Genomic DNA, 15,745 nt, shown 5'->3' with positions numbered 1-15,745 from the left:
GGGCACGAAAAGTAACATATCATATTTGAGGTTTTCAACCAGGTTCAAACAATCACGACAGACATTTATAATGCTATAGTAGATATTACGGTAAGCTCCAGATTAAGCAATCTGTTCCCATCCGTTTGAGAATCTCTTTGTTGCTGCACAGCACCGCAGATCTCCACGCAGTATAGACTGTGCAGTAGACTATTATACGGCGGATTAGATCTCACCCATTATATCCACCAAACGTCTTGTCCACGGATTACCATCTTCTTTTATATGTTCAGAACAGAATGCAATAGAAATCGTTCAACTGACAATGAGCAGGTTTAGAAATCACGCTGAATGCTTCTCTTCATTCACTAAGCAGTCCGATTTTATAGAAAAGACATTTGGGTGAAAAAGGTCTCCGTACACCTCATTAGAATTTACTGGGCGTTGTGCAATTTCAACAGAGAAGGTATTAAATAGGGAATATTTTACGTTATTTTATTTAGAATCATAAGATTTATTATTAGTACCAGAGAAAAATGATTTGCATTCATCTGTTAACAATTAAATTAAAGAAGAAGAATAATGTAAGAGAAATGAGAACAAAAAAGGTTCGGTATTAGCAGTTCTGCAGAATGTTTACAAACAGCCCTCAAGGAATGCTCCAATGGCAAATACAAGTTATTTAGTTTCTTGCTTGCGAGCGTGTAGAAAGAGATTAGTCAAAATATTTTTGCCAAAATGGGTATACCTACCACTTGCAATTTGCAGTTTAATTGTAAAGCTGAGCACAATTGGCAGGAACGATTGGATTCTGGAATACAGTTCTATTCAATGACAAATATGAACTTAACATTTTTACTTCAGATGGAAGACCTAAAGGTTGGAGAAAACCAAGACCACAAATGGAATATCAAAACGTAAGTTCAACATTTAAGCATGGAGGTGGCAGCGTTATGGTTTGGCGGTGTACATGTGCAGCGGGAGTGAAACATTTGAAATTTATTGATGGAATTATGGATGAAAATGTTTACCTACCTTAATATTTTGAAAGAGAATTTAGACCGTAGTACGAAGACTTCAAATCTTGAAGGATCGTTCATCTTCTAATAAAATAACGAACCAAAGGTCCCAAAGCATACGGCAAAGAGGGTCAAGGTATGGTTATTATATAATCTTGCCAAACTTCATTAACCCCCACAATCTCCAGATACGAACCCTATTGAACACTATGGAGTGAAATAAAAGGACGATTAAAATATACACCATTCCAAATTGGAGAAGATCTGAAATGTAAGATATTACTAAAAAATTAATCACTACACTACAAAACTGGATGCAAGAGATAATTAAAACGAGGCAAACGTAGAACCTCCTCTTTTTGGGGGGTCGGTTAATGAAAGGAGGACCGAGTGACCAGTAATTGAAAAAATATCGGTAATAAATTCATGAAGGCTTGTTCAGCCCGCGGCCGCGGGTAGTGCTGCACCAGTAGGACGCGGTTTTGTTCCCCCTGTTTCTGTTTCCGCTTTAGACACCCTCAACAAATGTGAGCGCCACCGAGTGCAGACGCATTGATTACGTTAAGGTGCGTATCGACTTCGCAAGACTTCCTCGCGAGGCACGCCCCGCGGAGTGGCTTCACCGTTCCTCTTCAATTTGCGCAAAGTGATCATATCGAGGTAGCCTCCAGACCAGGCCTGTGCAGGGATTAGCTCGCACGAGCAACCGCGAATTGCTCTTCGCTCTTGAATGCACCGAGCCAGGCCCTTCGAGCCCTTCAAGAGCGAAAGGTCCCAATGGTGGGGCACAACCGTCGTTCCTGCCTTCGCTCGCAACCACCCGCGATTGCCCTACAAAGGCAAGAGCAAAAGTTGGACGGGTCTGCTCCAGACTCTCCTCTCCGCGAGGCGTGCCGCGCGAGGGAGTCTCGCAAAGTCGATACACACCTTTATTATACTTTATATACTTATTTGTTATACCTTTTACGGTCTTCTTAAATGTTAACTACGCGAAGTGATGTCGTGACCTAGGAAACCTTAACAATTCACGTGTACGGAGACGTTTTTGTTCTCACCTCTGTTATCATTATTCCTTTTTTTAGGTTAATTGTTGACCAACGAATGTAAATCATTTTTGTTTGTAGTAATAATAAATATTATTAATTTATTATTATTATTAATTTCTTTACTGCTTTCTTTGTTGAAATTATGCAATGCCAAATAAATTCTAATGAGGTGTGAGGAGACTTTTTGTACCCAATGTACCTATACGCTCATTAGTATAAGTTATTTAATCCGATGAAATTTAAAAAGAAATTATAAATACGCGAAAATTATTTGCAGAACTTGGTAGTTTTCTAACATGTGACTTACTTCTGAATTTCGATGAAATATTGGGTCATTATGCAGAATGGGTGTTTCCTCACCTATTTGAATGATTTTTTGATATGTTGTAAAACTTAACATTCTGAAAAACTTCTGTTCATTTATTCCGACGCAACGCGTTGTCGCATTCCACTTCTCAACTCGTCCCGGGTATTAGTATTGGTTGGGGATAGATGAATGCGGGAGGCGCGCGCTCGCCGATATGAATTTAGGGATTTGAACCAGAAACTTGCGGATGCCCGTCAACACCCGGACTCTGTTCGGCAGTGCCGACACCGCCGAATACAGTATTGTCTCGTCACGGGCTCGGTTTGGTGTACACGATACGGACTCTTCGCTATCCCCACCACTTCTGTCTCACTCTTGTCGGGCGATGGCGAGAGCGAGATGGAACGAGAGCGAGCGAGAGGCACTGGAAGCGAGCGAGGACGGTACGAGGCAGACGACGCGTTAATATTTTGTCTCGTCTTTCGGACACCTGACACTCCGTCCTTTGCGTGCGCGACGGACATGCGCGATGGTCGCCGCGCACGCAGTGTTCCAACTCGCTCCCCCCTTCGGCCAGAAAGAAGCGAGAAACGAACACTCGGTATTAGGGCTCTGTTCACGATATGGGCTCGACGCCGGTCCCGAACAGCGAGCCGTTAACGAGCCAATACTGTATTAGGATGACTCTGGTTTTAAAACATTTTTTTTTTGCTAGGAAGAGGGTGCTTTCGAGGGCACCTGTTGGGTGTGTGGGAACTCCTGTCAACACCCCGACTCACATCGGTTCGCTAGCATTACGCGCCCGCGCCCCCCGCATTAATCTAGCCCCAACCAATACAAATACCCGGGACAAGTTGAAAAATGGAATGCCCGGTTCTTTCGGGCACTCGGCTCGGCTCGGTAGTTCAAGCCGAGTTAGGCTCGGCTTGCTTTTTTCGGATACTTGGACAGCTCTACTTTCGGAAGCATCTGTTGGGTGTGTGCGAGCTCCTGCCAACACCCCGACTCACGTCGGTTTACTACCATGCTTTACGCGAGCGGGTGGGCGCCCCCGCACTAATCTAGCCCCAACCAATACTAATACCCGAGACAAGTTGGAATGTGGAATGCGTTGCGTCGGAATAAGTCAAAAGCAGTTTTTCGCAAATAGGTATCTCGGAAACGAAGGCCAGCTGCATCATTTGTTTTGTTCCATGCTGGCGCATACTCTGCCACGGACGCGTACTGTAGGTACTTATACGGCAGAATACATTATAGTAGTAATAGCAGTAGTTCGCGAATATCTCGGAAACGAAGGTCGAGCGGCGGTAACATGTACAGGGTGATTGGCTCGAAACACCTGATCCGCCTGGCAACCGTGACGAGGTCAACCCCCCGTGGTGTCTCTCCGAAGTTATGGCTTTCGACCCCCGAAGGGGTTGGAGTACCTATTAAGAAGTGAGAAATCTTCAAATTCCTCATTTATCATCAGATCGTATGCGTAAGCGACGCCAATGGATTCCTGGCGTTCCGTCGATTAAAGTCATACCAAATATCATGCAAATCGGACTATTTCGACACAAGCTATTTGTACTCCTTATGTAAAAGTAGTCCGATTTACACGGCATTTGGCATGATTTTCATCGGAAAACCCCAAGGAATCCATCGGCGACACTTCCATATCCATACGATAAAGAATAAAGAATTATTTTATTTCCTAAACAGATACAGGGTAATTCTGTAGCTGCGCTCGTCACCCCGTGGCTGCTGGGGCTGCCCTTCGCAGAGCCTCACTCGAATTTTATGGCTTTTTCCGGAAAAAGGTACGAATCTTAGGCCGAACGTAGCGAATTGGGGTCAGGCCCCTGCAGTGGAAGGTGAAATATCCATTACAGCGTATTAAGAAATTCTTTTCTTCATCGTGTCGAAAGGGAAAAGACGCCAATGGATTCCTTATGTTCTCCCGATTAAAATCGTACCAAACATCATGCAAATCGGACTACTTTGACACAAGCAATGCAAATCATAAAAGGAGTAGGCAGTTTTTACCACACTCTCTTATTTTAGTGAGCATTCAGGGAAATCCATGAATCAATGAATGTGAGGAATCCATTGGCGTCGCTTTCGCACAGATCTGATGAGAAATGAGGAATTCGAAGATTTCTCACTTCTTAATAGGTACTCCAACCCCTTCGAGGGTTGAAAGCCATAACTTCGGAGAGACACCACGGGGGGTTGACCTCGTCACGGTTGCCTGGCGGCTCAGGCGTTTCGAGCCAATCTCCCTGTATAGGAAAAAGTTGTTCAGAATCATGTCCCCGACAACATATTTCAAGGTCGTCAAAATCGATGAGGGAACACCTGTTCTGCATAATTACCAAATATTGTATTCATGATATTTAGAAAATTTAAATGATCTATTTAGATCGTTAATTCTATTTTCAGAGGTAGTAAGGCTTCTGGAGGAGGAAGATCGCGTCTAGTACAGGCAGGATGCTCCCAGCAGTGAAAGTTCGAGACCAGACGTTCCGTTGCTACAGACTGGTAACGAATAGGATGAGTTTTTCTTATGGATATCGTGGGGTCCATCCACCAACAGGGTTACCTAGCCTAAAAGTGAAAAAGGAATCGCGAATAGTGATTCACAGTCCTGTTCATTCAAATCTTCATGCGTGGACAATCTAAATTTCCTGTGTGACTGATAACAAACGATTGCCCTTCGACTGTTCTAAGAACATGTATGTACATAATTCAAAGAGAAATATAAAGACATGACTTTTAAAGATTCAAGATGTATTCTTTTGGAACAATTGAAAGAAATTTTATGATCTTGTTTCCCATTCCTGTTACCTCTGCGAGCCCCACTAGGACCTGCGCCTCTAGCTGCACTCAAAAGTTTCTCAAACTGTTACATATTTGCCTCCAATTTAAACTGTGAAGAGGAGAGCTAAAATGCATTTTGGACGATATGGAATTAAAATCTAATAACAATGAAAAATAACGAACCATTTCGAATTGCTGGATTATTTTTAACAACGTCACATTTACAATACAGTATTTCCGACTTCACGGTACAATATGAAATTTTAACATGCAAAATGCTGTCCTTTATTTGAAGAACTTAATTCAGTTCCAATACATTCTTTACACATATGGTAATTTCGAATTATAAAAATATGTTTTGTAGATGTCAGTAGTGTAGATTGTACCGGGTAATCCCGAAGATGGTAAAACATAATAGAGTACATTCGGAGGAGATGAAAATTGTAAACTAGTGTTTGCAATTTTCAAGTAGTAACGGCTGTGCTTTTGAAAATTTGTTACACTGTGCTAATAAATTTTATTTTACAGCTTGTTATGATATTGATTAAGACACTGCACACTGTGCTCATGAATCACAAAAATATTCGGACAACCTTTAAAGCAGAATAACTTTTTTAAAATTGTTTCAAACGACTCAAACTACAATTAGTCGGAATAGCGAAGAAAATAATCGATATCGGATAACGTAGCTATGGGCTACAAGCAGTTGAAAGTGATGGAAATCACAGCTTTTGACCGAGAACTATAATAAACCTAAAGATTTTTTACAAATTTCGATGCCTGTCGCTTCATTCTGCATCAACCGATTTCGATGAACTTTTCAGAATGTATACAACTTACTTAAATCTACAAACGGAATTTTTAAATTTTCATTGACAGACTCATAAAAAAGTTGAGAAAGCGACCTTCACTATTTTTTTCGCTATTCCTACCAAACGCAATTTTTTTGAAAACGACGGAGCACGTTACCTAAGTAGTAAACTAAACCTTCTAGCTTCTCAAAAAACTCAAATCGTTTGGAGTTTGGACCAATTTTAAAAAGTTATTTTATTTTAAAGGGTGTCCGGAATATTTTTGTGATTTACTGTAGCTATTTCTCCAACGTATAATAGAAAATTAAATTTTTCAATTTCATTATATCAAATTCTAATCAATAGTTTTAGCTATACGTCTTCAAATTTTCATTGTCCCTATATTTCGCATATTCATGTGTATTTCAGAAAATAAACATTATCTTTGGAATTTTTACAATATTTTTCTGTGTTGTCATTATAAGTATACATAGGGGAAAGCGGGGTAATTCCGGCCACATAAGCTGTGAATGCTATAAAATTTGAAAAAGTTACACTTTTGTTAGTTTTTTTATATTAATTGATAGTTTGAAGTGTCTAGTTTGTATTAGTATGACCGAGAAAGCATAAATATACGTTGTAACAAAATTGGGAGCAATAACATAAAAATAGTCATTTGGCTTTATAAAAGATTGATGATTTTTCTTTACAAAAGAGGTAGGAAAACTGTTAAATTAATAAAAAATTGTTTGAAGCGTCTAGTTTGTGTTAGCATGACCGAGAAAGCATAAATATACGTTGTAACAAAATTGAGAGCAGTAACACAAAAATAGTCATTTGGCTTTATAAAAGATTGATGATTTTTCTTTACAAAAGAGGTAGGAAAACTGTTAAATTAATAAAAAATTGTATTATTTCTTATTTTAAAATTAATTAGTACATATATCACAAGTGTATTCTTCAGGGGTATCCCATCCTGAACATTCTTCATGTACCCATTGACCACATACTGTGCACCGAAACCACATTTCATCACCTTCTCCGAATTCTTTGCAAAAGGAGCAAACATCGCGCTCTACTTTTTCGTCACAAATATCTGAATTGTCCTATTGAAAATTCAGTTTCTTTTTTCTCAGGTTTTGTTGACCTCCCTTTTGAGTGTTTCGATTTAGAAGCGTCAGTTTTCTCTCCTGCTTTAATTTAAGCACTGCTTTCATGGGTGTTAACGTCAGGATTTGGGAGTGTTGTTTTCTGTAGCTCTTCTTCTTTATGTCACAGTTCGTTTGAGGTTTCGGAATAGGTAATATATCTGACAATAAAGTAGCAAGTGATGTTGTGGATGGTCCTGCTATGGTATTCCAAACAATTGTGCTGCCTTACGTATGAACATTTTATTCTTACTAATTACCTCCATGGCCGTTGATAAATTTTCCTGGTTCCATTCTGCCTTCTTCGAAATTCTTTCATATGCACGTGGCATCTATGCCAGAAAAAAGCAATGTTAAAAGCTGGCTGGAATTACCCCTCACTTTTGGCCGGTATTACCCCACACCTCGTGTTCAGATATTTGAAGTAATACACTGAACTGAATTTACATATCACCAAAAACCACATGTGAGTTTGAAAGTAGAAACATTCCTCTATTTAATGAGATTAATATTAATAATTCATATCTATTCCATGTACTAAGTTACCTTTCTTAACAATCGACCTCTGTTATAAGATCACGGTGCGAAATGAACACTCCCGGATTTATTTGAAACAAAAGACTGCTTTCTTTCTTTCTCATGGAAAGCATGAATATTAGCTCGCCACATCATTGACAGGTGGCAGTACCATACACAGTCAAGTCACGCGGTTTTTATTTAAAAAAAAATAGAAGTGGCCGGAATTACCCCGCTTTCCCCTGCTCGTACATATATGTATGTATATAAGTTAGATCCAGATAGAAAATATTGGCCTGTCGGGGGTACTTCCCGAATTGTGAATCACTGCCAAACATGGCTCCCTCGTGTACCCCAAGCCAGTGTACCGTTGCCTCTTTGTTTGAGAAACAAAGACCGTGTGTTTTCAGGTTCATCCCTTAAATGGGATGGGAGGTGGTAACGCGGATCGAAGAAACGGAGAAATGGAGGGTTCGGCGTAGTCAAACGGTAGGGTAGAAGCTACTCTATGATATTGACCGATCAATATTTTCTGCTTCTAGCAAGGTACTTCATTATTTTATATAAAACTTTCAAATATTTTCATTTGCTAAAATTTCATCTGACGCAATTGCATCGGCGCCAAATACTTTTCACCGCAAAAAAATTCATAATTAATGATTAAACTTTTCTCCTATAATGAATACAATTTAAATTAGCAACGTGAACACAATAATTTAGTTACGCACTTACCTACATAATTTAGTGATTAATAATATGAAATGAATGAAGTGTACGATGTGACACCCGCAATGACATTGAAATGAATGACAAATTGCAATGAAAAAAATCTTATAAACACAGGACACACCATTTCCTGATATTTAGGATATATTTTTCTTTAATTGAGACACTTCTTTATTAATAAAAACTTTTAATAAAGAGGAAGAAAAAAATATTCCTAGCTTCAGCGGTTTATCGCGTTTAACATATTCCACCCGCAGCATTTCATTGAAGAATTCGAATTGAGCTCATCTGAAATAATTTAACAAGCTTCATGTGCAATATATTGGTGATTTGTTGAAATATAAGGTTATTTTCTTACACTTTGAAGTGTCGTTCTCAAGATATGAGTAATTAAACTTTAGGACTGTTAGGAGTTCGACTTTCGTCGCGCACACTAAATGTGCTTTTGAGAGGTTAGGCCACCTTGGACGAACCACAGTTATAGTCATTTTCGGTAATTTTTTTAGGAAGATAATGAAATGAAAGGAAAATTCAATATGAAACTGTTATTGTACAATTATTGATGGAAAAAGCCTTATTTTTTTCGTACAAAATAGCGACTGTAGGCCCGTAATACGCGAAATGTATTTACCTAACCTCGCGGCTATACCGTTTGAGCTAGAATAACAAACCAAAGAGTTTTATTTTCTACATGCCTAAAACTAAAGAAGTAAATACCGATTTTGCGATATCTTGAACAGGTTCATATTAAATTTTCCATTTATTTCATTGTCTCCCTAAAAAAATTGCCGAAAATGACTACTTATAACTTTGCTTCGTCCAAGGTGGCCTAACTCCTTAAGCGAAAGCTTTAATACAACCATAAGGGGTATTCTAGTCTAGACACTCGTTTTTGAAGGTGATATTTGGAAATTAATTCTGGAAAACCCATCGCGCCTACAGGGCAGGGGTTTTGCACACATATTTAGTAGTGTTTGAACTATCAACACAAATTTTTGGAATGCATTATATTGAAATTTGTACAAGTTAGACGCCGAAGCGCAGGTCATGTCATCAAAAACCGACCCCATCGGGCGCACGAATTGGGGCCGTCCTACTCATCTGAAACGAAAGTACCAATGATTTTTTTAAACTATATGAGTGTAGTTGTCGCCCGAACTGGATGTAACCAAGTCCGGACATTGTTACCAAAATCGCAGCTGTTTAAAAACTTATATTTGATTTTTTCGACTTTTCTTGAGTTTAAACAAGGTGTGGAGGGGCTTGTATTAAAACTATTGATATAATTCTAGTTCAGGATATAGGTACACATTCATTTTGAATGTGTGTAAAATTTTACCTCAATCGATCCAGTAGTTTTTGAGAAAAATGTGCCCCGATTTAAAAAAATTATTTCGAGAAAAACGCGTTTAAAGTTTTTCATGCAGTTACGACCTACACGACTGAAGTTATGATAGATAACGCCTAATTTCTGCAACTTACCCCTAATCTGCTATACCAGGACCGTAGAGGAAACCTTCCTCAGCTTAAAAAAAATCATGTTGGGCAGCTCTCTCTATTCTGCTGGCAGGCAAGCCTCTTTAGATACAAGGGTCGAGGAAACGAATACGTGCCACGCTGCGACCTTAAGCCCCTATACCTCTGGGAGTTCTACGAATTTCACCTTAATATTTTATGGACATATTTTCGAAACCCTAACTATTAGAAAATTAAAAAAAATCGAATTTTTTTGTATAATACTCCCTTAAGTTCCAAACTACACAGAAAGTTTAAATACTTGAGACATGTGGAATAGGGGTGGTACCCGATTTTTCCGGGTTTACGGGTACCCGAAAACTTTTAACTTGTAATTTTGCAGTGTGATCAGATGTGAGAATTTTTAACCAAGAAAATCGGCCCGCGAATCGCAAGTCGGGTCCCGTAATTTCGGGTACCCGCACACCCCTAATGTAGAAGCTTGTGACGTAATAAATATTCGGAATTCTGCTTATTATATTTGATTTTTTGTTCATCATTACAAGTAAAGATCAGAAATATAACAGACACTTATTGCTAGACATATTAAAATAAACGTTATTTTACAGCCTTGAACAAAACACATTTTAATAATACGTTAAGACTGTTATAATTTATTCATGTACTAAAAGGAGATAAGTAGAATATATTGTGAGGTGTATAAACAAACTCAATCCTGACTGAGTGTCGAGAGGGTTTTACAAAATCTATCACAATTCACAAGTTATTCTCGGCAGCTAAACGTGCTCAGTTGTTCAACTACGTGTCTGAAAACCAGGTGGTGCTGAAAGTAGGACGTCTAAGGGACAAAGGGTCTGTTTAATTGAGCGTTATTCCAAAAATGTACGTGTCTGTCGTGTGAAATATATGGCTGCAAGCATAGGTAGGTATAGGTACAACAAGAATTCGGTCATTCGTTGCCCTCGTTTCGTTATTATTCCTTTGTCTGGTGTCACTGCGACATTTTATATTGTTAGCCTATTTTTGTGTTAAAACTTTAACTCAAATTTAATTACAGTTAGTATGAAGCCTGGAAGCAAAGTTAATTTATGCTATGCTGTGGTATAAAACATAAAAAAAACATAGCACAGCGTAGCTTTGCTTTTGGTGGAAACGGTTCCATAAGGACGCATTGAAGATAATTTTTTAAAACTTAGCATATCATAGCATAGCATATTTTAGCTTAGGTTTCAGGTGGATTCCCAGCTTGAAGTTGCACACTTTTGAGAATTTAAGGTAGTCCCTGGATAATCTACTAAATTAAAAAATTCTTTCAAATTTTGTTCAGAACTAATTTCGAATACCAGAAACCCTTGTGCAAAGTTTAAAATCGATTTACCAGATAGTGATCGAGAAATTGTTAATTAAAGTTGATGCATTTTACCACCGAAAAAAGAGGGTTATAGTTTCAGTTATTCTTCTCAAACAGGAAAACTATATTCAAGAAATGTACCAAAATTCGCAGAAAAGTACATCGAAATGTCAGGAAATGAATTGATTAATTTCTGCAAAACTGACTACATCGGTTCTTCGTAAATGCCTATAAAAAATAGGTTTACCTGCAAATTTTTCAGAAACTACCTAGAGCAGTCAACGTGGCAACGTCGCACAATCGATATGTTTAGACATTTAAATAGCGAACGATGATTCAAATTCATATGAAGGATAATTATATTGTAAGTCATATTAGTTATCCGAAATTTTTCGATAAAATATTAATTAACATAATTGTGACTTAAATTTATTTATTGTTGTTAAACAATTTTCTCAAGTTTGTCGAATTTTCTTTTCCAATATTATTTTTTTTTAATAAATTTACCCTTGTAACGAAACCTTTCTGACATTTTGGTTATAAAAAACGCTCCCAATGAATGCGACGTTGTCAGATCTCCTGCTCCAATTCACTACGCTAACCAATTTAATATTCTATTTTCGTAATACAATTATTTATATTAACATTGAATTTGTTTTAAATATATATACATGATGTTAAAAATTATTATTTTGATTTCTATAGTATCACACTACTTTATATTTATCGTTTAATACTCGACTCTAATTTGACTAACATAGTTGGTTAGGAACTACCTTAAAACGCTCTGAATCGCTGAAATAAGACAAACAAAGATCGCTTTGTATTGTATTTTTATGTTTAAAGTTATCTCACTGTGTAAGTGTGGGGTTATTTTTATTAATAATGAAAGTTGCTATGTAAAAAATTAGTTTTTTTTTAGGATGTTGTGACTGGGGGAAGCGCGTCGGTTGGTTCGTGGGATGCGAGAGAGAATACGAGTGCATTGTAATTTTCATACTTATTTCTTAATCATATTCAGTTACTCATCAATAAATGTGTGTCAATTTATTGAATGAAACCTATTCCACAACAGTAAGAACCTTTATTTGCGAAATTAAATATAATGACGATATAATGTATCGTGACGCGTTTTATTGCCACGAAAAACTAAATTAACAATCGTAAAGCTTAAGAGTTTGACAGAAGCTCATTATTATTCTAAGCTCATAATTATATCATTATCTAATTAAGTAATATCTTACGCGATAAAATTTGTAAAATAACAGTAAACAGTGAGTAACAATATATTTTCACCTCGTCGAGGAAACTCGACCTATAATAATTAGCTTTACAGCTCTCCGGAATAATTTCTAATTGCAATGGATTACATTCTAAGCAGAGATTAGAGATATCTCTCAGCTTGTAGGTATTCATTAGCACCTTGGTGCTGGATTAAACCAATAAACCATAACGGTTAAGGCGTAGTTATCGATGTTGAAATTCAACCTTACTCAGTCCACGCAAACAACGATTTTACCACTGTATCATAATATAGTCGCACAACTTTTCGTTCTCAATACAGCAGGGTGTTTCAATTTTCGCTCGCCCCCTTGGTTCTATTCGTCTAAGTGATCTACAGGGTGTCCCACTAAGGAGTGGACAGCGCGATATCTCTTAAAGTATTGTCGATAAAAATATAAAAAAAATAGGGAATTGCATGGTTCGTGGGGGCCCATTTATTAGCGCGAACGAATTTTGTTTTCGATTATTATTTTAAAAGATACGATGGTCAAGTTCGGTTTTTCAAATGGAACTATTTTTTTTGAAGACCTGAGTTGATAGTGCGTTCCAAGACAAATTCAATAAGCTTTAATGTATACACTTTATTTCCACTGGTTTTTAAGATATTGCGCTTGCAAATTTACTGATTTTCACTGCAAGAAACCCCTCTGGAATGGCAAAAACCGGGGGCGGTCTTACTGCCGCCACGGGTGGCACTGCCTGTTGAAATGGATACTTACCTGCCAAAGGTCTACGCCAGAAATGGCAGGCCCAAAGGCTGGACAATTCTTTTCTTTTGACACAATCTGCTCCCTATGGTTGAAATTTAGTCTAGCAACTTTCACTCCTCCTAACCTAACCAATCCAACTTGCATCCCTCCCAAAAGAACCGGCCATCCGAGCGTAGAAGCAAGTGCGAAATAAAAGTAACGATGCGCTTCTCGATACCGCAGATGTACCTACCTAAGTAGCATTTCTGACGGAAAAGAATTGTCCAGCTTTTGGGCCTGCGAACCCTGTCGTAGACCTTTGGCAGGTAGGTATCAGTTTCAACAGGCAATGCCACCCGTAGCGCCAGTAAGACCGACCCCGGTCCTTCCTATTCCAGAGGGTTTTCTTGCAGTGAAAATCAGTAAATTTGCAAGCGCAATATCTTAAAAACCAGTGGAAATAAAGTGTATACATTAAAGCTTATTGAATTTGTCTTGGAACGCACTATCAACTCAGGTCTTCAAAAAAAATAGTTCCATTTGAAAAACCGAACTTGACCATCGTATCTTTTAAAATAATAATCGAAAACAAAATTCGTTCGCGCTAATAAATGGGCCCCCTCGAACCATGCAATTCCATATTTTTTTTATATTTTTATCGACAATACTTTAAGAGATATCGCGCTGTCCACTCCTTAGTGGGACACCCTGTATATGTCAAATTTTAGAAAAATTTAATAATATTTAGGGATTGCACAGTTTTATCACTAGGGTAGGCCAGGGGTAGTAACACTTTGACTTTGGAATACGATTACGCAGGAGCTATTACATTTACAACAAAAACTCTTATGCGGAAATGTTACTTACTTACCTGGCATCATTGAGTCACAACAGTTTTACTGTATGTCAAGTAATATCCAAGTTATTAATACAAAATGATAAGCGGAGTGTTATAGCTCTGACGTTGCTGTGTAAAGGTCTGCGCACACATATCCGTTCCGTGTCATTTTCAGCTTCGGTTTTAAGTAATTAGCGGGCCGTGTGAAGATCATTTTACGATCGAAGATAATAAAAACTTGGTAGAGACATTAGTCTACTGACTTTGATTTAATTTAAACGAATCAAAGTCAGTAGACTAATGTCTCTACCAAGTTTTTATTATCTTCGATCGTAAAATGATCTTCATACGGCCCGCTAATTACTTAAAACCGAAGCTGAAAATCTGAGCACTGAATTGATTTGTATACAATTGGAATTAGCAAAGTTGATTTCTCTCACAATCTTTGCATCTGAACTTTTTTCATTTTTTCGAGAATTAAAGGGAATTAGCTTCTTTCATACATGAGTCATGTTTATGGTCTACTATACTGCTGGGACATTGATGAGTGTATTCCAAATTACCTTTAAAAGTGGTGTTAATATCCATTATATGTATTGAGATGTCAGCGTGTTACATTCGTCCCCCTGTTACTACCCCGGTCTACCCTACATATTTTCCCTTTTTCAGGTTTTAAAAATATGGGTAAAATAATAAGGTACAGATTTTGTATAGGTGTGAACAACAATAATAATAATATGTAAATTTATCTAAGTCTAAGTCTTCTTTGAAGTTTTTTTTTTATGGACTTGAGAATAAAAATAATGATCATTGGAAATCATGTTTTCTTAGCCTACTACATATTATTTAGTGCGTAAAGTGTGCAACCCCTAAATATTACTCGATCTTCCTAAAATTTGTCAGATATTCTTTTTATATTAATAGGAATCAGGGCATGAGCAAAGGAAAAAAAATGTAACTTTTTAATTTTAACCCTATAATATGAAACACCCTACAGTACCTACAGTATTGCTCACTGATCCCTTTTAGCACGAGAAATCCAAGTTTCGCGCGGAAGTTTCTAATTAGCTGCTCGTGAAATACGAGAAGCGTGAAACACGTTCTTCTGATCCAGATAAACAGGAAAAGTCTCTGGCTATTTACGCTTTCTGAAGTAATACGGCAAGTTGGAAATATCTGCATACCTCCAATGTTTCTGTATATGTATAGTTAATCGAGAATTTTGTTAGGAAGAAATGGCAGAAAGATATACCCTCCAAAGTCTGAGGTATTACTGGTGACTTCTGTACAAACCACGCCACGCCGAATTTAATAGAAAAGACCAAGTAGTACTAAACAGTCTAATTATTGGGCACACTAAGATTATTATTAATACATTTCCAACAAAACAACCCCACAATGTTGCGAACCCTGCCAGCAAAACTTAACCATCAAACGCATCCTATTAGACTGCAAAAACACAAAAGACACTAGAAACCAGCACCAAGTACCCAACAGTATGAAAGAAATATTCGAAACAAAAGAAAACATCAAGAAAGCACTCGACCTTATCCGTAGACTAAATCTTTATTGCGAACAATAACCACTGAGTATGGTCGCTAATAATGACGAAGTTGATGCGACCTTAAAACCAAAAACAAAAAAAGGGAATTCTGAGGGCTTAATACAAATCGACATAATTTACAGGGTGGCATTACATAATATATAGGGTGGCAACGTAACACTAAACGTGTCCATATCACCACTTCGATGGCCGCTGTCACGTAGGGTAAA

The 15,745-nt window shown here is 37.7% G+C and overlaps 1 protein-coding gene and 1 long non-coding RNA gene across 2 annotated transcripts in view; one reads left to right on the top strand and one right to left on the bottom strand.

The window, feature by feature from the left end:
• The window catches only part of LOC143378497 (cholecystokinin receptor type A), a 222,906-nt gene extending 217,240 nt beyond the window's left edge, over window positions 1-5,666 (top strand). Inside the window, exon 10 of the mRNA XM_076830295.1 lies at window positions 4,776-5,666. Within this exon, the coding sequence (XP_076686410.1) occupies window positions 4,776-4,813 (38 nt within the window). The 3' untranslated portion in view covers window positions 4,814-5,666. The remainder of the gene's footprint in view (window positions 1-4,775) is intronic.
• Window positions 1-15,745, bottom strand: part of LOC143378562 (uncharacterized) — a 397,603-nt gene that overhangs the window by 171,079 nt on the left and 210,779 nt on the right. The window lies entirely within an intron of this gene.

This window comes from Andrena cerasifolii, chromosome 2 (genome assembly GCF_050908995.1).
Source record: "Andrena cerasifolii isolate SP2316 chromosome 2, iyAndCera1_principal, whole genome shotgun sequence".
Lineage (NCBI taxonomy): Eukaryota > Metazoa > Arthropoda > Insecta > Hymenoptera > Andrenidae > Andrena > Andrena cerasifolii.
Note: the sequence above shows the minus strand (reverse complement) of the source record. Positions and strands in the feature narration are given on the sequence as shown.